General features: G+C 43.4%; 1 protein-coding gene across 1 annotated transcript; it reads right to left on the reverse strand.

The window, feature by feature from the left end:
* Positions 1-516: 516 nt before the first annotated feature.
* LOC120517864 (B-cell antigen receptor complex-associated protein beta chain-like) lies at positions 517-25118 on the reverse strand. Its single transcript, XM_039740367.1, has 5 exons — positions 24984-25118; positions 16768-17091; positions 13811-13929; positions 4685-4735; positions 517-2116 (listed from the first exon to the last, which is right to left on the reverse strand). Exons 1-5 carry the CDS (start codon positions 25051-25053, stop codon positions 2015-2017), a joined length of 666 nt encoding a protein of 221 aa, XP_039596301.1. The 5' UTR covers positions 25054-25118; the 3' UTR covers positions 517-2014.
* Between the last annotated feature and the right edge of the window lie 991 nt (positions 25119-26109).

The raw sequence follows: 26109 nt of genomic DNA on the forward strand, positions 1-26109 counted from the left end.
TTTGGGCTATACAAAAATAAACTGTATTGTGTATTGTAAATTATTACTCGGTGAAATAACAGAACAACGAAAAGAGATTGAAATTATGGACGCAGGGGATATGACAGGAGTATGTAGATATTGTTCGGCTTTAAAGTTTAAAGCTTCTAATTTGTGTTGCCATCAGGGAAAAGTAGGGTTACTCCCCAATGAAGAGGCGTATCCGCGAAAATTTAAAGATTTGTTGTTTGGCGTATGTTACAGTAAAAGTTTAAAAAGTATTTGCTTGTTAATTTCAAAGCCAAACAGAATGAAAATGTTTAACTCAACGAATTCCTCTAACGCAACATGAAACATAAATTTCTTTCAATTTATTAAGTTTTGCTATTTTTTGTTATGGCTTTTTAGTCGCCGTAATGTAAAAAGTCGGTTTATTTATTAGAGAGAAAGAAACGATATTCACTCACGGGCAGTTATACGTTGCGTTGTCACGATGAAAGTTCAAAAAACGGAATCAAAATTCAGTGCGATCTTGAAGAAAAGTTAATTCCAAATATTGTTTTTAGTGAAGTTTTACAGTAAAAGTTCAAAAAGTATTTGTGTGTTAATTTCAACGCCAAACAGAAGTAAAACGTTTAACTCAACGAATTCCTCTGACGCAACATGAAACATAAATTTTCCGTTCAATTTATTACACTTCACTATTTTATAATATGGTTAATTACTCGCTGTAATGTAAAATAGTTAGTTCTATTATGTATATATATAACAGTTCCCATGAACATAACAATCACTTTAAGTTGTACATCTGGTTACCCATACCCGGGGGTTGGCGAGCGACGTGACCAGGGGGCAGTGCCCCCTTGTTGTTTTTCTGCAGAATGATATTTTCACTTCAAGTATAATAAACTGGTTTCTTGGTTTCTGTTTAAACCTTCAGCCAAACCTGTACGTTACGTTGATGGTGACCGCTTAGTTTCGATCTTACCGATGCAGCACCACAACACATACGTCTCATTTCAACGAATAAGATAAACTTAGAGACTTTATATTATCACAAAAATCAATGAGACTGACGTATAATGATTATCCTTAGATAACAGTCGCGGGCAAAGATTCTTATTTTCTGTATTCTCACGTATGCAAACAACGCAATATAAACGTCCCATCGATGCACAACCTCTCCGTTTTTTTTTCTATCCATGAGAGATGAATTATGGAGAACAACTTAAGTGAGCCAAGAGTGAATCTCGCCACGATATTTGACGAGTAATAACACAAGTTTTAATGGGGTGATGATCACAGTTAGCAGTGCAGTACGTTCGAGAGCTGCAGTCCGGTGGCCGATTTGATTGTTCAGCCTTGTTTTGCCATTGTCAGTGTCTTCTATGATACGTTATTGCTATTATTGTTATTATTTTTATGGTGTCATTGTTGGTGTTTGTGTTATTGTTGGATCGTGTAGGTCATCAGATGTTGAGACCAAACACCGCTAGTATGCAAAAATCGCATAAAACAATATAATTGGGAAGTTGTATTCAGTCTGAGTGTTCGTAGGTCTGTATTTTATTTTATGTTATTGTTTCCTAAATGCCCAAATTTTGCCACCCCGGGTGAACATCTAGCCGGACTGATTATCGAGTGTTCTTTTAAAACACATCAGTTTGAACCCCCAGGGTGTCTTTATGTCTTTGTAACGGAATACCTGAATCGACGCTTTACTTGGGCTAGAAGTCATTCTGTGCTAAACTAAACACCGCTTATTGTCTATTATCTTTCGATAACTAGTTGACCCCCCACCCCACCCAATTCCCCCAAATTCCCCCAATGCAGTTTTAGCTTATTGACGCTCTGTCAGCAAAGGCGTAGGCAGCAGTGGCCTTTAAGGCTCTCTTGCAGCGGGACAGCAGAACGACGCCATGTCCATTATCGGGCAACATGATTGGCAGGCGATGTGATGTCAGAAAGCACAAGACCACCCTTCTTCAATCAGCTCATCACGTGCAAAAGCCGCCACCAGAGGTATTTGGGGGGCTCATTCTTCACATGGGTGTTCCCCGTGGGTCCACTTGGCATTTGCAATTTGCCGGACGGTGTCAATGTCTTCATAAGTGGCCACCTGCTCGATTTCCAGTCCCTGCGGAGAAAGCAAAAAAAAAAAAAGAAAAAGACCAAATACGTCAACCGCTCAGTAACAGTAAACACTACATACAGTAGTGACGTAAAGTAGGGAACAAATAAGTGTTATTTTTATTTATTATTGTGGTATACACTGCCAGGCTAAGTAGAGGGCAGACGATGCAGAATCAGTTTAAAAGTTTTAAAGGGCAACTTGGACAGCAGACATGAAGGAGGAAAAATGTTAGATCAGAATGCACAATGGGAGGACTGAAATTTGAAAGTACACTTTAGGACAGGGATGTCCGACTCCGGTCCTGGTGGGCCGCAGTGGCTGCAGGTTTTCATTCTGCCTTTAGTTTTAATTGACGTGATTCCGACCCCTTAGTTGTTTCTTTATCCTTAATGAGCAGCCAAACAATAATGAGACACAAAACAAGCCACCACATGACCAGCTCACCTGAAAAATAAAGAAAGGTGAAGGTCTCGGTCATGTTTGTCTGCTCAGGTCACCAAAACATCTTGACGGTGGTCTTAGAAATAACAGAAAATCAGCAGCCTGCTGTGGCAGAACGAGAGCAGCAACAAGTCCTGATGTTAAATAATGGCTTTAATTAACAGCAGGAATTGGCATCTCATTAAGAAACTGGTTGGAGTGAAACTGGCTGGAGTCCATCCATCCATCCATTATCCAACCCGCTATATCCTAACTACTGAGTCACGGGGGTCCAATCCCAGCCAACACAGGGTGCAAGACAGGAAACAAACCCCGGGCAGGGCGCCAGCCCACCGCAGATTGGCTGGAGTTTGACGTTCAAGTTTAGCTGGTCATCTGTTGGCTCGTTTCACATCTCGTTTCTGTTTAATGAATAAACGAATCAATTCAGAGGCCAGAATCCTTAAAAACAGGGCTATTAAAATGAAGGGAAAAGGAGTTAATTAGCAGCGAAAACTGCCCACTGATTAGGAAAAGGGTTCGAATGAAAACCTGCATCCATTGTGGCCCACCAGGACTGGAGTTGGACACCCCTGCTTTAGGAGAAGGACCTCTTTAGAAACTCGGAGACATTTCTTGCATTCCCTCCGCAGGAACTCAGGCCATTTGTAGCACCTGGTAATCTTTTTTATTTTTTAGCTCCTCCTTCAAGGTGTGGACTGTTCCTTCAATCAGGAACTATTGTGGGTGGGTCTTGGGCGATGACTTGTGCCGATTGGTTGACCACAAACACTGGCACCATCTTACAAATCTGTTACTAGCTTGGACTTTGGATCGTCTTGAAGCAATGAGGTGAGGTTGTCCCCCTTTGCACTGCATCACTCTTCATAGCCACACCCCGCCATACACCACATAATCTCCCCCGTGAAGTTGCGATTGGTTCAAAGGAATAGAGGCGGGGCTGTGAATTCCGGAATGTGCCTCACTTTGCACATTCTCACTCTTCTCTGCATGTCACATATTTCTGTATCTATCTATCTATCTATTACATAGTGCCTTTCATATCTATCTATCTATCTATCTATCTATCTATCTATTTTGCAGAAAGGTTACAGTTCTTGTTGTGCAGTGGAAAGTGACAAGGGACCACAAGTGGCTCAGCACCTACAGGACATCATACAGGAAGTCACTGGTTCCTGAAATCAATGTTCCTGTGGTTGGAAATCGCCTACAGTGGAGTCGTCACGATTTCCATTCAGGCCGTGCACAGAAGCTATCATGAGAGCTCCTAGGGTGTTAAGTTATATAGCGTGTGGTGGACGGCCGACAGCTCATCACGGCTGGGATGCCCCTGAGATAGAAGGATGGGGGAAGGCAGCTTTTCCAGGACATTGCCTCCCCCACAACACTAGATGGAAGCTCCCCTGGAGTGTAACGGTGCCCCGGATTCCCGCAGGGCATCCTCGGACTTGGAATGTGGTTTCTCAGCCCTGTTGGGTACCGTGGATGCCACCAGGAGGGGCTGTAAGAGGACCGGAGGAGCCACACCTCATCTGGAGTATGAGTCATGAGGACAGAAGCCCCAAAGTACTTCAAAATTCAAGTTCTCCATCTGACCCGGAAGTGCTGGAAAGTCACGTGGATGGAAGGACAGAAGGACTATATAAAGGACTGCTGTGAAACCAGCAAGTGAGCCGGAGGCAGGTGGACAGGAGGTGCGCAGGTGAAAGAGAGACAGAGAATTGTGTTTATTATTTGATTACTTGCCTGTTTATTGGTGGCTGTGGTGCACAGGGGCACAATACAAGAAGACAAGAAGAATTAAAATACTTCTTGGTGCTTTCAACCTGTGTCCTGTACGTCTGTCTGTTGGGTTTAAGGGGCAACAGTGCCACCTAGCGTTCACACCCCCTTAGCTAAGCCTTAACTTTGCTGCTATGTACATTTTATGGCTCTTTGTGTAAGATGGACTACGCGCTCTAGTTTTGGATTTCTTTTCCTCTTTGGCACCTGAAAGCAGAGTCCAGTTTTTCAAATTAACCTGTGGAGTATTTAATAAAGGGTCTTTGTATTCTTCAGCACCACGATGTACTGTAGCTATAGCAAATTTAAAAAAAGGTTTCGTTTACTTCAGTAATAATAAAAACATACCTCATAAGTGTGTTCTTCATTGTATTCCTCGGGATCCGCTTTGTTTTTTATCTGCAAGAGAGGAAAACCGGCAATTTCATTGAAATCAGTTTCTTAGCAGGTGCCCCCCCCCACACACGCACACGCCCCTCATTCAGGCCCCTCCCACTCACAATTATACACCACGCCCCTCTTTCTGAGCACCCATCCCCTAAGAGAGTCCAGCTGCAGACCTCCAGAGCTCCGCTCCCTTGAGGAGATGTGATGTGATGTGCCCGGTTACACGATGGTAAAGATTAGGGCTGTGGGAGGAGCTGTCGGACTCAAAGTGACATAACCGTGCAATCTGATTGGATGTTTAGTGGGGCACCTGAACCGCGGAGGTGTAGAGGTCTGCAGCTGGACCCTTCTCTGAAGACCTGCCTCCTTCTTACAGGGTGACGTCTGTCTGGGTAGTCAGAAGTTCGATCATCAAAAACAAATTCTAAGGGGTTTTTGCAAAAGGTTAGAAAACCAAGAATCAACATGGACTTTTATTTTACTTTAATTTTTGCCAATAGTATTTGCACTTCTCCATAATGTTGGATGCTGCAGCACAAGCAATGCAGGGCTTCTAAAACGTCATGTGTAGGGCAGCATAAGCAGAAGCCACGCCCCCAGTGTCATGGCAACCGAAACAACAAAATGGGGCCTGTTCCCCTTCAGCAGGCTGTCTCATAAGCAAAAGAGTTCATGGTACATGGGGGGTGATGGGGGGTGTTGGGGGGCGACTGGGGATGACTGAAGACCACTGGCACATGAAAACAAGATTCATCCAAAAAGTGCCAATAGAACTCCTAGCACTGCCAAATGAACAGAGGCTTTCTTGTTCTTCTCCTTAATGTATTGAGCTCTGGGTCCAGACTTCACTCTGGAGATGCCCAGCCCCGGGGGGCACAGACACGGCACTTACAGAGAGGACTTTAAACAGGAGCGTCTCTGACTCCTGAAGTCCATCAGCTCGAGTGTGTGGGGCTGGTGAGCAGCAGATTGGACCCTAGACTTGGAACCAGGAGAAAAGAGTCTGGCATACGGGTTACCTCTGACCCCAGGTGAGATGGATTGAGTGACATGCAGGCAGAGGACAAAGGGGACAAGCAGCTGGGAGCGAGTGGCGCCTCTGAAGACCTGAGTGGAGGGCGGAAACCATGCTGAAGGGGCCACCGGTGCTCTTGAGGGCCACTCAGCAGCAAACAGGGTTAGAAGGCTAATTCCATTCCTCCGTCGTTCCATGATGATGATGATGATGATTGATAACATCCCTCTGCGCCTCAACTGGATTATGAGGGTTCAGCAGATTTAGCGCTGCCGCCTCTCAGTATGGAGATCACAGGTTCGTGTCCCCGGTCAGGGGTTGTACCTGAAGACTATACAGGTAGGTGCCTTAGTCTCTGGACCCTTCCTCTTGAAAACAAACTTTTCATTCCAGGCTTCGAGAGCCAAGTGGGCCCTTGGTAACCATTACCCTTTTTTCCCCCCACTACGACGCCCATGCCTGGGATCCCCCTGCGTGCAGTTTGCAAAATGCTTTGAGTAGTGAGAAAAGCGCAATATAAATGTAAAGAATTATTATTATTATTATTATTATTATTATTATTATTATTATTATTATTATTATTCTTTATCGTTTCCTCCCACAGTCCATGCAGGTAAGGTGCATTGGCGATTCTAAATTGTCCCTAGTGTTTGCTTGTGTGTGCCCTGCGGTGGGCTGGCAACCTGTCCACAGGGTGTTGGCTCCGGTGGAGCCCCATGGCCCTGTAATTGGGATGTAGCAGGTTGGATAATGGATAATAGATGGATTATTCTTTATCTTTACTAGGATATTATTAATCACCATTATCATCCTCATCTTGTCTATGTCTGAGACCTGAGATGAAGACTGGACTCCTTCAGTACTGTGCCTGTTGTTTAGAACCCTTGGGTACCACCGGTTTAACTTTGTGTTGAACGAGCAGGTGGTCTCGGAGTCCCGAATGAGGCACTTTACCTGCATTTCAGTTACAGCCCTCTGACCACCGCTCCGCCACTCTGAAGCTGCCCAATGGTGGAATGCTACTGGGGCTGCTGGGACTTGTAGGCCATTTAAGTAGCGCCGCTACAGGTTGCTTTTTATCCTTGGAGCCTTGAATTTGTGATCTGAGGGCAACAACTCAAGCTGGGAGTGGTGTGGGTGAGCCCCCTCTCTGCTTTCCATAACACTTGCTTATTAAACAGGTCTGTGAGACTGGACCATGGACACCTTGTGATTTTATTGCTCCATTTTCCAATATATTTATTCTTTTGGGTTGCTGACATTAAGATTTACAAACCAGGGGCCTCATTATATATATGGTTGCAAGACATGGATGCTATCGAGTGACCGGACTCCTTCACGTGTGTCTCTTCAGAGAGTCCTTGGGCACCGCTGGTCTGACTTTGTGTCCCGAATGAGGCACGTGACCTGCATTGTGAGGGAGCGACTGTTATACCACGTGACATCATTACCCGAGGGTGGTCCGACGCTAAGGACCCCCACTGGTGATGACCCAAATGACTGAACTAGGCCAAGGGGACACCCATATACCACCTTGCTGCAGCAGGTCATTTCGTGTCTTCCTGTGGGGGGGTTGGGGGGGTTTCCCAAGCTGTTCCATTATATGGTGGGTGCGGCATTGTGTGGCACCAGTGCCAGCTCCCCAACCTGACCTGATTATCATCATCATCATCTCTAACTGGATTAACTGGGTTCAGGGTATCAATATGTTCTTCTTCTTCTGCCGTCTGATGACACCTCTTAGTGCTAAACTTTGCTGCTTTTATTTCAAATTTTTTTCCATTTCAAAGACAATAACTTCAGCGTTCAAATGATCCGATATTTAAGAGCCATTGAAAATGCATTGATGTTTAATCAATCTATTTCTAAACACGCCTAGCAGAAAGTAGAATTCTGTATCAGTTGGAAAAATTCAGTGAAAGAGCCTCGTCAGCTGTTGTAATGATATGTATAGAAATTAACAAAAAAACAAATAAGAATAAAAAAGCCACCATATCTGAAAGAAGTGCTTTGTAAATCCAGTAATCTCCATCTGCAGAGCCAGAGCACCACACGTCACTGCTGGTCTTGGCCAGCAATTACAGGACGGAAGTTAAGGGTTAGGGTTACTAAGGTTAGCATGTAGGATAAACGGTTAAGGTTCGGGTTAGGGTTTGGTGCAGGGATGTGCGGTCATGAAAAGTAAAAAAAAACTAATGATGATAACATAAAATACATTTTTCCACTGGTCTGTGCAATATATTTTTTCTCTATGTGATTCCAATACTTTTGATCATTGCTATACAGTAATCCCTCGTTTTATCGCGCTTTGACTTTCGCGGATTTTATATGTAAGCATATTTAAATATATACAGTGGTGTGAAAAACTATTTGCCCCCTTCCTGATTTCTTATTCTTTTGCATGTTTGTCACACAAAATGTTTCTGATCATCAAACACATTTAACCATTAGTCAAATATAACACAAGTAAACACAAAATGCAGTTTTTAAATGATGGTTTTTATTATTTAGGAGAAAAAAATCCAAACCTACATGGCCCTGTGTGAAAAAGTAATTGCCCCCTTGTTCAAAAATCACCTAACTGTGGTGTATCACACCTGAGTTCAATTTCCTGATTACTGCCACACCTGTTTCAATCAAGAAATCACTTCAATAGGAGCTGCCTGACACAGAGAAGTAGACCAAAAGCACCTCAAAAGCTAGACATCATGCCAAGATCCAAAGAAATTCAGGAACAAATGAGAACAGATGTCATTGAGATCTATCAGTCTGGTAAAGGTTATAAAGCCATTTCTAAAGCTTTGGGACTCCAGCTAATCACAGTGAGAGCCATTATCCACAAATGGCAAAAACATGGAACAGTGGTGAACCTTCCCAGGAGTGGCCGGCCGACCAAAATGACCCCAAGAGCGCAGAGACGACTCATCCGAGAGGTCACAAAAGACCCCAGGACAACGTCTAAAGAACTGCAGGCCTCACTTGCCTCAATTAAGGTCAGTGTTCACGACTCCACCATAAGAAAGAGACTGGGCAAAACGGCCTGCATGGCAGATTTCCAAGACGCAAACCACTGTTAAGCAAAAGAACATTAGGGCTCGTCTCAATTTTGCTAAGAAACATCTCAATGATTGCCAAGACTTTTGGGAAAATACCTTGTGGACTGATGAGACAAAAGTTGAACTTTTGGAAGGCAAATGTCCGTTACATCTGGCGTAAAAGGAACACAGCATTTCAGAAAAAGAACATCATACCAACAGTAAAATATGGTGGTGGTAGTGTGATGGTCTGGGGTTGTTTTGCTGCTTCAGGACCTGGAAGGCTTGCTGTGATAGATGGAACCATGAATTCTACTGTCTAGCAAAAAATCCTGAAGGAGAATGTCCGGCCATCTGTTCGTCAACTCAAGCTGAAGCGATCTTGGGTGCTGCAACAGGACAATGACCCAAAACACACCAGCAAATCCACCTCTGAATGGCTGAAGAAAAACAAAATGAAGACTTTGGAGTGGCCTAGTCAAAGTCCTGACCTGAATCCAATTGAGATGCTATGACCTGCATGACCTTAAAAAGGCGGTTCATGCTAGAAAACCCTCAAATAAAGCTGAATTACAACAATTCTGCAAAGATGAGTGGGCCAAAGTTCCTCCAGAGCGTGTAAAAGACTCATTGCAAGTTATCGCAAACGCTTGATTGCAGTTATTGCTGCTAAGGGTGGCCCAACCAGTTATTAGGTTCAGGGGGCAATGACTTTTTCACACAGGGCCATGTAGGTTTGGATTTTTTTCTCCCTAAATAATAAAACCATCATTTAAAACTGCATTTTGTGTTTACTTGTGTTATATTTGACTAAAGGTTAAATGTGTTTGATGATCAGAAACATTTTGTGTGACAAACATGCAAAAGAATAAGAAATCAGGAAGGGGGCAAATAGTTTTTCACACCACTGTATTGCATATTTTTTGCTGGTTCGCACTTTTCTGTGGACAATGGGTCTTTTTATTTCTGGTAGATGCTTCCTCAGTTGGTTTGCCCAGTTAATTTCATACAAGGAATGCTATTGGCGGATGGCTGAGAAGCTACCCAATCAGAGCACGCGGTTAAGTTCCTGGGTACTGATTGGCTCAGTGATGGAGCACAGAATTCAATTCCCGCTTTACATTAACCAGGAAATCTTGACTTGCTCATTCAGCATCAACATGTTTCACTGTGTGAAGAGTTAAGTTTCGTCAATGAGTTGCTCAATGCCCACTCTGAGACACTGAGCGACAAAGATTTGGCCGAGATGACCAAGTCAGTAAGCGAGGAAGATAAGAAACAAGAGGACCCAGCACAGGAAGAAGACGCCGGCCTAACTCTCGAGCGCCTCGTGACCATTCTACGAATGGCAAAAGATCTCCAGACATCGGTTAAAGAATGGGACCTGCAAATGATTCGTTCTTTGCAATTTAGAAATGCGCTTGACGACGCCACGGAAGTGTATAAAAACCTCCTTACACAAATGAAAAAGCAGCGCCAGCAGCTGCCGGTCATGATGTTCCTTACCCACAAAACACTGCCTGGTATGCCTTCAGTGGAAGAAGAAACTCCAGACGACAACGGCGGTGGTACACAGTCACCTGAAGAGGCTCCTTTAGAAGAGCTGTAACGCTCTCCTTTGCCCGGGGTTTGTTTCCTGCCTTGTGCCCTTTGTTGGCTGGGAATGGCTCCGGCAGACCTCCGTGACCCTGTAGTTAGGATATAGCGGGTTGGATAATGGATGGATGGATAAAATAAATGTGTCCACTGGTCTGTGCTATACATTTTTTTTTCTGTATGAGTCCAATAATTTTCATTATTTTTATAGTCGAAATGGCTGAATTGGCACACAGGAGAGAAGCGAGGTGCGCAGCAACGAGCCTCACCTCACCTCGGGCTGCACTCTCCTCACACAATGACGGGGTTGTTGGGTGCTGTTGGTGCGAGCCTGTCGCTGTCTCTCCGCATGTCGCCAATATTATGTTTGTTATACACCCTGACTTTCCACAGTCTGGCTAATATCTTTAATGAATGTGTCTGACATATTTAGTCTTGCTGATCGGACATAAAACCACAGTGAGAAGGCACAAAGTAAGGCAGACAGTACCGTGGCGCCCTGAAGGGGGCGCATGTGAGCCCAACAGCTGCTCGTTGCTGTTCTTCTACTCAGAGGCGCCAATAAATTAGCGAGATCAGAAAGTCACGTGCACGGCAGCGGGCCGTTTATTTTTATGTCTTTGTTCCCACTGACTGTCAAAATAGAAGATTAAAATTTTCAAAAGTAAAGGAAAATAAGGAGGACTTTTACAAGAAACTAACGGAGATCTTCGTGTGGAAGGACAGGCGCATGGACTTCATTTACAAATAATGGTAAGATCATAAACGGTTTTCAATTATATAAAAATGGGATCAGACTAAGTAAACAAAATTCAATATTTATCGTTTTGTTGAACAGTCTTTATTAAAATTGATTAAAACTTTTAAAAACAACTAAATATTTAAATGAAGGTCAAAATTGAAATCTATTTTTTGTACACCAGTCTAATTGGAACATCACATTGAGAACACATGGAGGGTGAGGAGCAAATGCGCTCTCTCTGTCTGTCTCTCACTCACTCTTTCTCTCACTCTCTCTCTCTCTTTCTCTCTCTCACTCACTCTCTCTCTCTCTCTCGCCGTTCTTTCCTAGTCACATATGAACCTCACCGATGTGTGTGTAAAGAATGCTGATGAGATATTTAACATAACCAGTAGTCAATGCGCATTCCGGCTGCCAGCTGATAAGTGAATAAGCGACTCTTTGGGGTTCATATATTTGTAAATCTGACTCTGAAGGAGTTACCAGCCATGAACCTCACCGCACGTCACTGGTTTGGTTTGTCAATTAGTTGGATTTGTGACAAACTGTAGACGTTTATTATGGAGGAATATTTCGGACAAAATGAAATAAATAAATAAATGCGGAAATAAATAAAAGTACTGTGAAATGTGAGCATAAATAAATAAATGTGTCAGAAATGAGAGCATAAATAAATAAATGTGTCACGAAATATGTTTTTCGTTGCTTATTTATTTATTTCATTTTGTCCGTAACATTCCTGCAAACCGTCATGAAATAAAACTGTCACTTTCACTCGTCAAAGTTGAGAGGGTGAGCTCTAACACGCCCTCTAGTTACTGATTGGTGAATCGATAGCACAAGAATTAATTAGAAAAATGCTTACTACTGCCGATGAAATGGATTCTGCCGAAGATATTACGTATTTCAGAGAGAGAACTGAAGATTTATCGGAAGAAATTACAATGTTGGCGGCCCTTTTAGACTCCGATATAGATTAAACTGTTTTTGAAATTATCGAAGAACAGGTGGAACAGACTCTACTACACTCCAGTTCAGGTGATGCAGTACCCTGCTCTGGATGTCCAACCTTTGACATTCCAGCTGAGTCAATAGAACACCTTCTGTTATGCGGTTTAAAAGTACGACAGATTGCAGATCTATAAGATGTATCGGAGAAGACGATCACAAGGGGAATGGGCCAGTTTGATATACGGTAAGCTGTAACGGCTGTATTAGTTTAGGTACTTTGACATGGAATGCCTAAAGCAGCTCCAACTAATATTTTGAACTGAACAACTTTACCACTGATCAGAGCTGTACAGTTGTTTGAAAAAGTAGCTGCGAATATGCAACTGACTTTCTACTCGTAAAACAAGGGTCAAATACTCAGTTCTAAAAGGGCCGCCAACATTGTAATTTCTTCCGATAAATCTTCAATTCTCTCTCTGAAATACGTAATATCTTCGGCAGAATCCATTTCATCGGCAGTAGTAAGCATTTTTCTAATTAATTCTTGTGCTATCGATTCACCAATCAGTAACTAGAGGGCGTGTTAGAGCCCACCCTCTCAACTTTGACGAGTGAAAGTGACAGTTTTATTTCAAGCCGTATTTCATGACGGTTTGCAGGAATGTTACGGACAAAATAAAATAAATAAGCAACGAAAAACATATTTCGTGACACATTTATTTATTTAGGCTCTCATTTCATGACATATTTATTTATTAAGGCTGTCATTTCATGACACATTTATTTATTTATGCTCACATTTCACAGTACTTTTATTTATTTACGCATTTATTTATTTATTTCATTTTGTCCGAAATATTCCTCCATAGTTTATCACCAAACCGCTGGTCTAGACATATGTTGATGTCACTTGAAACTGCCCTGAAACTGCTGCGGTGACATGTGTTGCTGTGACTCTGCAGGTCGACACTTCTCTGTGACTCTATTGAGGCACCTGCAGGGTGCATGGACGGACACCAGAGGGCAGTAAAGCTCACGTATTCATAAAACGTGCCGCACAAACGAACGAAATCTTCTGAAGCCCCGCATACAGCGAGAGTGACATGTGGAGCAGCTTTTACGTGACAAGTGTGGCTTGCGTATGTCACTTGGAGTGGTGGCTTCTTAAAGCATCTTGTGATGATAACAGCTGTAAAAGCCACCCGCTATAAAAAGCTCTTTGATTCATTCATTTACATTTTTATTAGGGCCAGTTGCACCCCACTGCACCTCTCCGGCCCCTCAGCCCCCCATCCTCTTTGCTGCCATGATACTTTGTATTGCAGCGAGTGAGATTACATGAGATCAACTTTATCAAGCACAGGGGGAAATGTAGTTTTGCATTTCTTTCTTTTTCTCTTTGCCAACTGGGAAGATGCCAGTGCATTCTGCGAATGCCATCTTTATCATAAGGCCTGGATTAATGTCCACTCATCCATTTGTTGCCCTGATTATCCAGTTAAGGGTTGTGGGGAACCACGGTTTTTCAAAGCAGCAATAAGCACAAAGCAGGAATCGACGGTGATTGGGATGCCAGTCAATAGCTGGGCACCTTCATGCCCTCCCTTACCCACTCTGGATCAACTAACAGAACTCGTCTGACTTTAGGATGTGGGAAGGGAAACTGGGATACCTGCAGGAAAGACAAAGCTGACATCGCAAGCAAGCAAGCACGGCACGGCACAGCACATCTAAGCATCCATACTTACTTTACCCAGCGTTATAACCACAGACGCAATCAAAATGGCCAGCAGAAGGAACATCTGCATGAAAATGATGGCTTCCTTCATGGCGTTTTTATTCATCATGTCCGTTGACTTCATGAAACCTTCAAAATGAAGTGCATCAGTTTTAGACAGCAGGTTTGTCCCTTCAGTAAACTGCTCCATCCATCTGAGTAGAAGCCCAGGGTGGTCTTTCACACCTAATTAATTTTAGGCCTGATCCTGGTCTGAGATCCTGGGGGTGGGTATGGGATTTCATTTTTTATTTCTGGATTTCACCTTGCTGAAGTTTTTTGGACTATTCTGCAGCAGCCTAATAAAAAGACTCCCCTACAGTGTCATTGTGAATTTTCCTAAACATCGTCATTGGATTTACTCCTTGAAAACGTTCAACTATTTACTTATTCTATTATACTAAGTATTAACTATTTAAGTGCTTAACCTGACTTTGTCAACCAACATTTTAACTAAGTGTTCCGGTCCTATGAACCATCTGAAGTCCTTTGACGATTGGACTGTGATGGTCAGCCATGTGTGATTTTCTGTTCATGTTTGTTGTGCTGCTGTCGGACACACATGAGTAGGGGACAACTTCAGGGCTTCTGTAATACGGGTTACAGGCTGCGATTCCACCCCAGACCACGTGAGGGCGCTGTTGCCTTACATATTTTTATGTTTTCTTTGCCTTCACACCTGAGGATTGACAAGATGAACTCTGACATCACTTCCATATCTCAACAGGAAGTCCCACCTCTTGCACCCGGTTAACCTGAGACATCAATGTGATTTTTTTTTTTTTCCTTTTTTGCTTCCAACCTGCCAATTAGAAAAGGGACCACCACTGCTGATGCTTTGTCATTTGCTTCATCACCCTGACTTTACATTACATTGCATTGTATATGGATGTGTGCATGCATACAGTGGTGTGAAAAACTATTTGCCCCCTTCCTGATTTCTTATTCTTTTGCATGTTTGTCACACAAAATGTTTCTGATCATCAAACACATTTAACTATTAGTCAAATATAACACAAGTAAACACAAAATGCAGTTTTAAATGATGGTTTTATTATTTAGGGAGAAAAAAATCCAAACCTACATGGCCCTGTGTGAAAAAGTAATTGCCCCCTGAACCTAATAACTGGTTGGGCCACCCTTAGCAGCAATAACTGCAATCAAGCGTTTGCGATAACTTGCAATGAGTCTTTTACACGCTCTGGAGGAATTTTGGCCCACTCATCTTTGCAGAATTGTTGTAATTCAGCTTTATTTGAGGGTTTTCTAGCATGAAGCGCCTTTTTAAGGTCATGCCATAGCATCTCAATTGGATTCAGGTCAGGACTTTGACTAGGCCACTCCAAAGTCTTCATTTTGTTTTTCTTCAGCCATTCAGAGGTGGATTTGCTGGTGTGTTTTGGGTCATTGTCCTGTTGCAGCACCCAAGATCGCTTCAGCTTGAGTTGACGAACAGATGGCGGACATTCTCCTTCAGGATTTTTTGGTAGACAGTAGAATTCATGGTTCCATCTATCACAGCAAGCCTTCCAGGTCCTGAAGCAGCAAAACAACCCCAGACCATCACACTACCACCACCATATTTTACTGTTGGTATGATGTTCTTTTTCTGAAATGCTGTGTTCCTTTTACGCCAGATGTAACGGGACATTTGCCTTCCAAAAAGCTCAACTTTTGTCTCATCAGTCCACAAGGTGTTTTCCCAAAAGTCTTGGCAATCATTGAGATGTTTCTTAGCAAAATTGAGACGAGCCCTAATGTTCTTTTTGCTTAACAGTGGTTTGCGTCTTGGAAATCTGCCATGCAGGCCGTTTTTGCAGGCCAGTCTCTTTCTTATGGTGGAGTCGTGAACACTGACCTTAATTGAAGCAAGTGAGGCCTGCAGTTCTTTAGACGTTGTCCTGGGGTCTTTTGTGACCTCTCGGATGAGTCGTCTCTGCGCTCTTGGGGTAATTTTGGTCGGCCGGCCACTCCTGAGAAGGTTCACCACTGTTCAAAGTTTTTGCCATTTGTGGATAATGGCTCTCACTGTGGTTCACTGGAGTCCCAAAGCTTTAGAAATGGCTTTATAACCTTTACCAGACTGATAGATCTCAATTACTTCTGTTCTCATTTGTTCCTGAATTTCTTTGGATCTTGGCATGATGTCTAGCTTTTGAGGTGCTTTTGGTCTACTTCTCTGTGTCAGGCAGCTCCTATTGAAGTGATTTCTTGATTGAAACAGGTGTGGCAGTAATCAGGAAATTGAACTCAGGTGTGATACACCACAGTTAGGTGATTTTTGAACAAGGGGGCAATTACTTTTTCACACAGAGCCATGTAGGTTTGGATTTTTTTTTCACCCTAAATAATAAAAACCATCATTTAAAAACTGCATTTTGTGTTTACTTGTGTTATATTTGACAAATAGTTAAATGTGTTTGATGATCAGAAACATTTTGTGTGACAAACATACAAAAGAATAAGAAATCAGGAAGGGGGCAAATAGTTTTTCACACCACTGTAATACAATAGGAGAAAGTGGAGCAATATATATATATTACTCAACCAAGATAAAACAACTAGTGAAACAACGCTTTTGTCCATCTCAAACCCTAGTGTTGGATCTACTATGGAACTAATCAAGCTTAAGTTTCAAGACCCCTAATCCCAGAGGGGCCTCAGGAATGACTTTAGTCCACATTGCTTAAACATTTGGATGTCTACTGTATAAAACATATATATGATAGAGTGTAATTCGTTACATCAGTTTTAATCAAAATCTGACATGTAGTGGTCACATTTTTAGTTGCGGTGAACTGTTTATTAAAGAAGAAGATTAAAGAAGGGGTCCCAATAACAGTTCCAGCTTCAGGGCCCACCATGTTTCAAACCCCTTCCCCACACTTGGCCACACATACGTGCACACAGCCTGAAGATAACGCTTACCGTAGACCTTGAGCTCCGTGCCCGTGCCATTTTCTGTTACATTTCCATCACCGAGCACACTGCAGTAATACACGCCGCTGTGCGCGAGGGTCACCTTTGGCCGGCGGTAACTGGCGGTGATGTCTGTTCTTTTGGCACAGGCGATAACTTCTGTGTGGAGGTATTCCACTGTTTTGCCATCTTGCTGCTTCGACCACTGCACTTGCACGCTCTCCATGTCGTGCGGCTTGGTTATGTAGCACTTGAACCTTATGGCCATTCCGCTCTTGACCCCGATGTACCTCTGCCATTGGTTCACTTCCACTTTCCCCAGAACCATGAAAACTAGAAAGAGAAAGCACAGGAGACATCGAGTCCCTCGAAATTGGCTCATTTGGTTACATTTGGCTCGTTTAAAGACGCGCGGTTTAGGAGTCATGTTATAAAATGGCGCTATAAAACTGACCGTGATGCAGGTTTAATGTCGGATATTAAAATTACTCGGCATATGCAGTACATTTTTCAAAAGAGATGCTGAATGCCAACAATTTTAGAAAACTCTAAATTTCTGATTTTCGAGTGTCAAAATACTTGTACGCCAAAACAAAGGATCACGCATATGCCCGGACAAGTGAAGCGTACGCACATTTCTGCACAATTTACCTTAGAAATCACAGACATCTTGCAAATGTGCCTTCGTGAATGCGCCTCAGGGTCCCACCTATGGAGCGGGCTAATCAACCTCATGCATTTTTACATTTGATGTCCAGTTTTTATTGTTGGATTTTGTGCTTTTGAAATTTCATTTCAGAAAAGCGAGCTTAAATGTGAGGGATGTTCAAAAGGTTTCTGCACTTTTTAAACTCTTTTTATTAAGAATTTCACAAACAAATTACTTCACTTTTCCACAAAGTCACCTTCGTTTTTGATGCAGCTTTCCCAGTGTCGTACCAACTTTTTAACGCCCAATTCCTACTATTACTACCCGCCTTCACAGTTTCCAACGAAAATATAAAAGTGCAGAATATTTTTGAACATCCCTCATAGGCCATTTTAATACTGAATCCATTTACCTTTTTTATGAAATGTAATATCACACTTTTTGCGGTGGGCTGGCGCCCTGCCCAGGGTTTGTTTCCTGCCTTGCACCCTGTGTTGGCTGGGATTGGCTCCAGCAGACCCCTGTGACCCTGTAGTTAGGATATAGCAGGTTGGATAATGGATGGATGGACAACCAAACTTTTGAAATTGTTATTGAGAATTTGAAATTGGATATCAAGTTTATAAAATAGAACTCACACTATAACAAGGCATATGTTAACTAATGTCTTATTTTAATTTCTTATTTTGTCTTTTATTTTATTTTCTTCATTATGTAAAGCACTTTGAGCTACTTTTAGTATGAAAATGTGCTATATAAATAAATGTTGTTGTTGTTGTATGGACAAAAGCGAAAATGTGCGTATGCACAAAAAAATCCAGGTGCATAAATCTGTGCGTTCGCCAACTTCCACGTTCTTCTGCTACAGAAATCCCGGTCAGCGTGAAAAGTAACTCTCGTGCACGCGCCTGCTGTCCCGCCCCAACTCCTCCCAGAATTGCACCTGTTTGAATATGCAAATCAATGAAAATAGCCCTTAAGCTCAGCGTTCTGAGAAAAGACAATAGCAAAAGCACGAGGGAAAATAGAAGAATTTCAGTGAATACCAAGTGGAGGCAAAGAAAAACGTACTATTTGTGGGTTTAAACAGTGGGATAAACAACAAAAGGAAGTTGATCGTGTGACATGGCGTGTTGGAGAAACTTGAAAGCTCACGTTCACAAAATCGCACAGTGCCGGAAATAAAAAAGAAGTCACATATCAATGTCGCCGTGAAAAGGTGAGTCGTAGCCCAAAGTCTGAGTGTCATATGAAAGCTTATTAGGGTACAGAGAAAAAAAGGCACACAGGGGGGGAAAAGCACGAAATGTCAACTTCAATCTCGACATTTCCACTTTAATCACGTAGTTTATTTGGTCATTAAAGTAGAACATCATAAACTTCATCTTAAAATCGTTTAATTAACCAGTTTTTCAGATCACATCGTAATTCAAGTAGCACGTTAAATGCTTTGTTTTGTATTTGATCTTCTACTCGTATGTGATCTGTGTGTGTGAATCACTACTTGCTTCTTAAACTGGCTCTCTTCCTCCAACTGGTCACAGAGTCCATTACATTCGTGATATTACAGCTCCCTGAATAACTAAAATACTGAGATGTATACGTGATATCATTTTAATGTTATTAAACATGGGAACACGGTGGCGCAGTGATTGTTCATGTCTCACCCAAGATGCTTGCTGCGCCGTGCGCGACCTTCGATGAAATGCTTTATTGCTGCAGTGCTGTCTCTTTCTAACGTACTAACCTCCAGTTCCTGTCCTTCCTTTTCTTTCTCCAAATACCCGATCGCCACACAATCAGCTCTGTAAATAGACGTTAAGCCATCTGTAAGCTTAGAATGCCGATTCTTCAAAACTTTTAAGGAACAGAGAAATATCTTCGTAGTATGTGTTTAATTATTCTGTCCTTGTATCCCTCCAGTGGATACGCCAGTCTCAGCCAGAATATAGCGTGAGGTGGGAACAATACGTGAACGGGGCGCCAGCGGCTCGCTAGCGCTGAGCCACCGTGTCCTCACATGTTTAATTATTAACAATATAGATTATTTAAATGAAGTTAACATTTTATCTGTATAATATAATCAACATATTTTGCTTCATTTCATCTTAAAAATGATATCGTCATCGTATATAAATACGCGCTTTATAAAGTGGCTCAGGTTGTGTAATATTATAATTGTAGTGCAAGCTTACAGGGAGGTGATTGGACTTACAGTAGAAGAACAGACAGTTCTACAAAGAGCACTTGATGGACTGACTGAGTGCGTTTAGAGGCTCTGAAGTGTTTGACGTGTGAGGGCAGTTCAAATAGACTGTGCGCATGGCTGAGGCAGCGTGTGCTTGATGCTGTATCCCGATAATTCTCTTTCCGATCAGCTGCTGTACAGCTGCAATTCCCACTCAGATACAGTGATATGAAGACTCCGAGTGGTGCAGTGAGAGTAATATGGAAAAAGGAGTTGCCACATCAGATCATCTAACGGGAGCAGCTGAAAGAAGAAGAAGAAGAAGGTGCAGTGAGAGTAACAACGCTAAAGCAGCTGTGGCATTTAGAATAGTTTGACAATCCCATGGACCGTTCTATTGTTACTGGTTAATTACAATCAGATGCTTTAAACTAATAAACAATATGCAGTTAATTTAAATTTTTTTTAAAGCCTCTTCAGGGATGTGGATCTAAAAAAGAAAGGGTAACCACACAGGAACAATAGCACTGCCTTGACGCTGGGTGCCACCAGTCTGCAAAACCGAGCGCAGAACTTGAGTACGCCAGGGTATGAGCTACCGTGGAAATGTGCGTAGCTTTACGCCAAGCTCAAGTTTTATACATCGTAATTTGGACGTGGAAACTGGCTTACCCAACATTTTTTTGCATACACACTGTTTATACACGAGGCCCCTGAACTGGTAAAAAAGACTCCTAAAGGGAATTTGACAAAACCCCGCAGCCCTGCACCGTAATATCTGAATTCGGAAAACCGATGAACAGACTCATCAAGAGAAAGAAAGATGAAGATAGAAGATAAGGGAAACCTTGCCGAGTCTCACTTAAAAAATGTTAAAATGTCTCACCGGTGGCCTCGTTTATAACACTTAAGTGCGCACAAATACAGCCACAAAATGTCCGTACGCACCGTTGATACGTGAGGCCCCTGAATTTGGGCCGCTGATCTCATTCTGCCTTGCGGACCCTGACTTGACAGGCTCAGAATGAAATGGGTCTTTAGTCAAGATGTGCAGCTACGAGGTACCCAGTAAAGCGCCATGGAAGCCTCAGGATTTGTAAGAGGGTGACGTCTACGTCAAGTGCGACTCCCTCTGAACACGCAGGGGACCTCAAGTTTCTCCTGAGCTGTTCTCCCAAAGCCCGATTCCTTTCTTCCTTTTGACTATTTGCAAACCTCCCCTCGTCTTTTACTCGTCTCTGTGTCCAACATGCCAGTCTGGCCATTTTGAAATAATAGCGCAGGCCCAACTTAATTCGCTCCAACTGTGGTGGGCAGGAGCACATCCTGGTGACACGGGGTGCAAGGCAGGAACCAAACCTGGATTGTTGGTCCATCAAAGGACCCAATCAGGGACACTTGGGGGAGGGGGGCAATTTGGAAGAACCAAAAGCACAACTGTTTGGGCATTTAGGTGGGGGGGCACGGGGAGAGCATGCACAGTCCACACAGCTCACTTGTAGGGGCAGCACTTGAGCCAAGAGATGGCGAAAGTAAAAGTCCAACAAAGAATGAGTGGGCACACATCGCCAGTCTCCATTTCAGCTTTGATTGGTTTCTGTTTTCCTGTGTGTGTCTTTATGTGTCGTCAAAAATAAAGTTTTTAACCTGAGGATGTAATTGTTACAGCTCTCTGTGAAAGGCGCTATATAAAAATGAACTGAATCAAACTGAAGGGAGCAGTTTCACTTTGTCTTGTGTCCTTCACACACCAGCTGGGCACACTGGGATCAGAAGACACAACTAAAAGACCCCCTCACCTCATCACCATCCCACACCCACTCCACTGCCAGGCCTTTGCATTTCTTTTTATTTTTATCGTTTTTGTTTTTTTCTTTTCACACACCACCTGCTCCCGTCTCACTTCCCCTTTTTCTAAGAGGTAAACAGGAAGGCGCTCGGCAGTCATGATCTCTCACATCCGAATGCTCGTTAGTCGCCGCGGTGGATCGTCTCAAACGTTTTAACGGCTTCACAATCACAAATAAGCAGGCAGTTTTTGAGACTCCAAAATACGAAGACCTGCCAGGCAACAAAATGCATTTAAACATCGAAACCTAAAATGTGGGTGGGTTTTGGGGCTCGGGGGGCATCACTTTGGCTTCCTACTCAGGATGTGCAGACGAAGGTTCAGCCCCTGGTCCAAACACAGTCTGTGTGGAGATGGCATGGCATGGCGTTCTCCTAAATCCCAAAGGCATTCCCGATAGTCCCATCCTGAGCTGGGGTCTTAACTTGCATCGTATTCTCCCAGGTCAGTGCCAGGGCAGTTCTTCAGGGCGATGCCATAGGGCAGCAGTATTTGCGACCCGAGTTTTCATAACAGTTTTAATCGCACCCCCCTAACGTTTTTTTGAAAGGAGCCCACTAATACCAATTTGTTCTTTTTAAATTAACGATATATCATAGATGCATATTTTATTATACCTACTTAACTTTTATCGACATTTATCTAACTCTATATTTATTTTTCAGAATGTAGTTTAAGTTCATTTGTTTTGGTTTCAACAGATGGAGTTTTCATATTTTTGATACTTGTTTTCTTTTTTTCACATCTTCGCGCCCCCCTTTATGTTACTTCGCACCCCTAGGGGGGGGGGGCCCACAGTTTGAGAACCACTGCCATAGGGGAACACTTTTTGGTTCCTTAGAAGACCATCCACATGAAGGTTCCAGAAAGATCCTTTTTGGTTATTTAGCTCAGTAGCAGGATTAGGATTCCGAGGTCCCATAAATTTTTATTTCCTAACCTGTTTAATCCAGACTGGTGATTTGGAGGGCACAGGAGCCTATCCCATCTAGGATGGGGCACAAGGCCATCACAGGCCGAACACACACACACACACACCATATACACACTCAGGGGCCAATTTAGGACCCCCGACTCAGCTGACCTGCATGGCTCTGGAAAGTTGCAGAAAACACACAAAGACACGGGGAGAACATGAAAACTCCACACAAGGACAACCCGGAATATGAAACCCGAGTCTGTAAGGCAGCAGCACTGCCACTGGGCCACCCATATAATAATAACAACAACAATAATAATCATTTATTTTTATTATCATTATAGATTATGAATAGATTTGTGAAATACAAGTGGGTTGCTGGCGGCGCGGTGGTGCAGTGGGTGGCGCTGCTGCCTCTTAGTTAGGTGACCCAGGTTCGCTTCCCGGGTCCTCCCTGCGTGGAGTTTGCATGTCCTCCCCATGTCTGCGTGGGTTTCCTCCCACAGTCCAAAGACATGCAGGTCAGGTGCACTGGCGATTCTAAAAAGTGTGTGCTTGGTGTGTGTGTGCCCTGTGGTGGGCTGGCACCCTGCCCAGGGTTTGTTTCCTGCCTTGTGCCCTGTGTTGGCTGGGATTGGCTCCAGCAGACCCCCGTGACCCTGTAGTTTGGATAATAGATGGATGGATGGATGGAGTGGGTTCCTGATTTTAAAAGGACTCTCGCTTCATACAATCACACAGGCAGCTGAGCCCACCTTTCCATACCTTGTCACGACCCTGCTCGCTCTACATGAAATATTTCTGTTCTGCCCCCATTTTAGGAATCTTTTCAAATCCTTAAAGACCCGACTTCATTTTCAATTCAAAGAAACCACCCTCAGAATCAAGTGGGGCTTCGTCAAACAATGGAGTAATGGGGAACCACACAACCCAGTAAAGAGCCATTAAAGAACAGGAGCTTGTAAGTGTGCAGCTCAAGGGGGTCATTTAGTCAGAATAAGAAACCCCCTGACTGGCGAAACCCCCCACACCACAACAAGCTCTGTCCATTAGTGAACGTGTTGTTACTTGTTTGGTTGACTTTATCACGGCATGCGTCTTGTCATTTCCATGTGGACTTGCGACTGCTGGAGACCCTTCGGCTCGCCTTACGACAATAAGCAGGACCGAAAATGGATGAGCACTTGAAGGAGCTTTGAACTCAACAAGCTCAAAATTATTTACGGAAGCCATTCTTCCATTCCTAAATGTTGTGGCTTCCCATATCTCTAAAACTGGAGTAAGCGGGGTCTCTAAATAAATGAATGGATGGACGTGTCTGCCCTTCGTTCAACAAACCCTTAAAATGTTTACGCGCACAGAGAGATAAATAGACAAGTCAATGTGAAAGGCACTATATAATAGACAGATAGGGGACTGTATAAATAAATAGATATCTGTACACAGGAATGGCAGTGTAGTAAATGTAAACAGAGAGAGAGAGAGTGGGCAAGGAGAAATGCACCATATAGTGAGATAAATGGACTTTATTTGTCCCAAAGGGGGAATAAAAATTTACACAAGCTCAAGAATGCGCCACCTGTTGGAAACAATGCAGGATGGCGCTCCCTTAATGCCTCATTTAGATGAGTCGTGGGCGGACTCCTAGGTTATAAATGCGAGCATTTACGTTCAAAGTCCATCCATTCATTATCCAACCCGCTATATCCTAACTACAGGGTCACGGGGGTCTGCTGGAGCCAATCCCAGCCGACACAGGGCGCAAGGCAGGAAAAAAAAAAACCCTGGGCAGGGCGCGCACACACACACACCAAGCACACACTATTTAGAATCGCCAGTGCACCTAACCTGCATGTCTTTGGACTGTGGGAGGAAACACACGCAGACACGGGGAGATTACGTTCAAAGTATTTCCAATCAATTTTTCGATTATTTTTTTTAGATTTCATTCTGCCGCGTGTCGCTTGTCTGTGCGTTATGCGTGCGTTATTCTATTCTGCACGAGCTCTTCATTGCGGCACGCGGCAGAATTAAATTTAAATGAATAATACGTAGTGAAAACGCGCACGTTGGTCCGATAAAAAGATGCTACAGAACGCCAGCTATAACAGCAGTACTCTGTCTGCCAGACGTTAGAACTTTCAGATGATTCCGAATCCTGAGCGTATGTGTCGCGTCCTGCCCGATCATCAATAGAAGGGCTTGCGGGGGCCGAGCTTTAATTATAATAAACTTTTCTCCCCACCAGGTTGCCGCTACCATTTTTTTTATTATTCCTGGATGAATGAACGAATTTCCCGATGATCCAGGGTCAAAAGTTTTCCATTAAGACCAAGATCAAAGTTCCAGAGAACCCCATTTGCCGTCGCGTGACAGGCGGGCAGACTTTAGTGTTTTATGACGTTAGATGTCATTCTGCGCAGCGTGTGGCAAATGTCTTGTAAGTCACCCGTCTGTGTGAGCTTAAGAGTCTCTGCACAAACTGTTTGGTCCAATAAGACATTTGCGGCACGCTACGCCGAATGAAGGGAACTTTTGTTGATATTAGTCTCCTAAAAAACCGTTCAGTGCAAAGAAAAATATAAAGCGTTCGGCATATTAAAAGGAGGCGTCGTCTTACCGGGCGCGATGGTCATCTGCAGGACAAGCGCTTCAACCAGGACGCGCAGCTTGAACACTCTCAGCGCCATTGTGTCCCAAAGTGCCTCACCTGGGGACAGCAGGTCGTCGCTTTTTAGTCCCCCTGTCGCTGCACTCGCCACGCTTCGCGCGCACTTCCTCCTGTGAAGCTGAAGTTAGCAGCGCGGGGCCTCCCCCGCCCTGGCAGGCTCATTTGCATAGACAACATTGTTTTTTTCTGTCCTTTATTTTCTTCTTATAGTTTAAATTTTCTTTTCTGTTGTAATTCTGCTTACATTCGTCTCTAAATCAATACCCACGGGTTGTTCCAAAAAAATTGTTTTGGGGTCCCTTTTCGCCTTATTAGGGGCTTTTTTGTTGTACGGATACAAAGCAATGCCATTACACGACAGAGCATCGTCCATCACTTTCTCCATCAGGTATAGGAAGACCCACTGAAGAAGCGAGAGAAACCCACAGGGAGGACATGAACACATGAGACAGGCTGGAATTTGAACCCAGGCCTTTGGAGCTGTGAGACAGCAGTGCTAACCTCTGTGCCACCTGAAAGCTCAGTTCTAATTCAGGCTCACTTATCCATTACACGGTTGTCATCTTTGATACTTTTGCTGGTTTATTTGGGTGCCAATGGCAAAAGATGACCCAAAGAGATTTTTTCGATATTTGTGTAGTAAAAGAGAAGGCCTGGAGGAAGAGATGACTGTTAGGACCAGTAAAGGTGAGCTGAAATATACAGACAGTGAGAACTTGCACGTTATTGAGGTATAAACAACAAGAAGTTGATAACCTCCCAAAAGTAACAGGGACTACTAAGGACATACTGAGTGACCTGGGAATTGTAGCGGGAGAAGGAAGAGCTGTGAGGATTAAATTGGCTGAAACTTCACAAATCACCAGTAAGTACAGGCCGGTAAGTTTAATGTGCATCACATGTAAATTAATGGAAAGAAGAAGAAGATCCACCCACACATGTCAGGTTATGGAGTGTTTGGGGGCCATCAGTATGGGTTCAGATGAGGGGTCTCTAGATTTAGTGCTTATTCAGGACCTTAACCCCCTCCTTGATAAAACCATTACCTCATTATAATGGAAAAGTGGGGTGGGAG

Source organism: Polypterus senegalus, chromosome 17 (genome assembly GCF_016835505.1).
Source record: "Polypterus senegalus isolate Bchr_013 chromosome 17, ASM1683550v1, whole genome shotgun sequence".
NCBI lineage: Eukaryota > Metazoa > Chordata > Cladistia > Polypteriformes > Polypteridae > Polypterus > Polypterus senegalus.

Excerpts from the sequence above, each read along its gene's own strand:
- LOC120517864 (XM_039740367.1), bottom strand. The coding sequence starts at position 25,053 with ATGGCGCTGAGAGTGTTCAAGCTGCGCGTCCTGGTTGAAGCGCTTGTC. Across the intron at positions 17,092-24,983 it reads GCAGATGACCATCGCGCCCG|TTTTCATGGTTCTGGGGAAA; the intron begins GTAAGACGACGC and ends TTCTCTTTCTAG. Across the intron at positions 4,736-13,810 it reads TGGTTATAACGCTGGGTAAA|ATAAAAAACAAAGCGGATCC; the intron begins GTAAGTATGGAT and ends CCTCTCTTGCAG.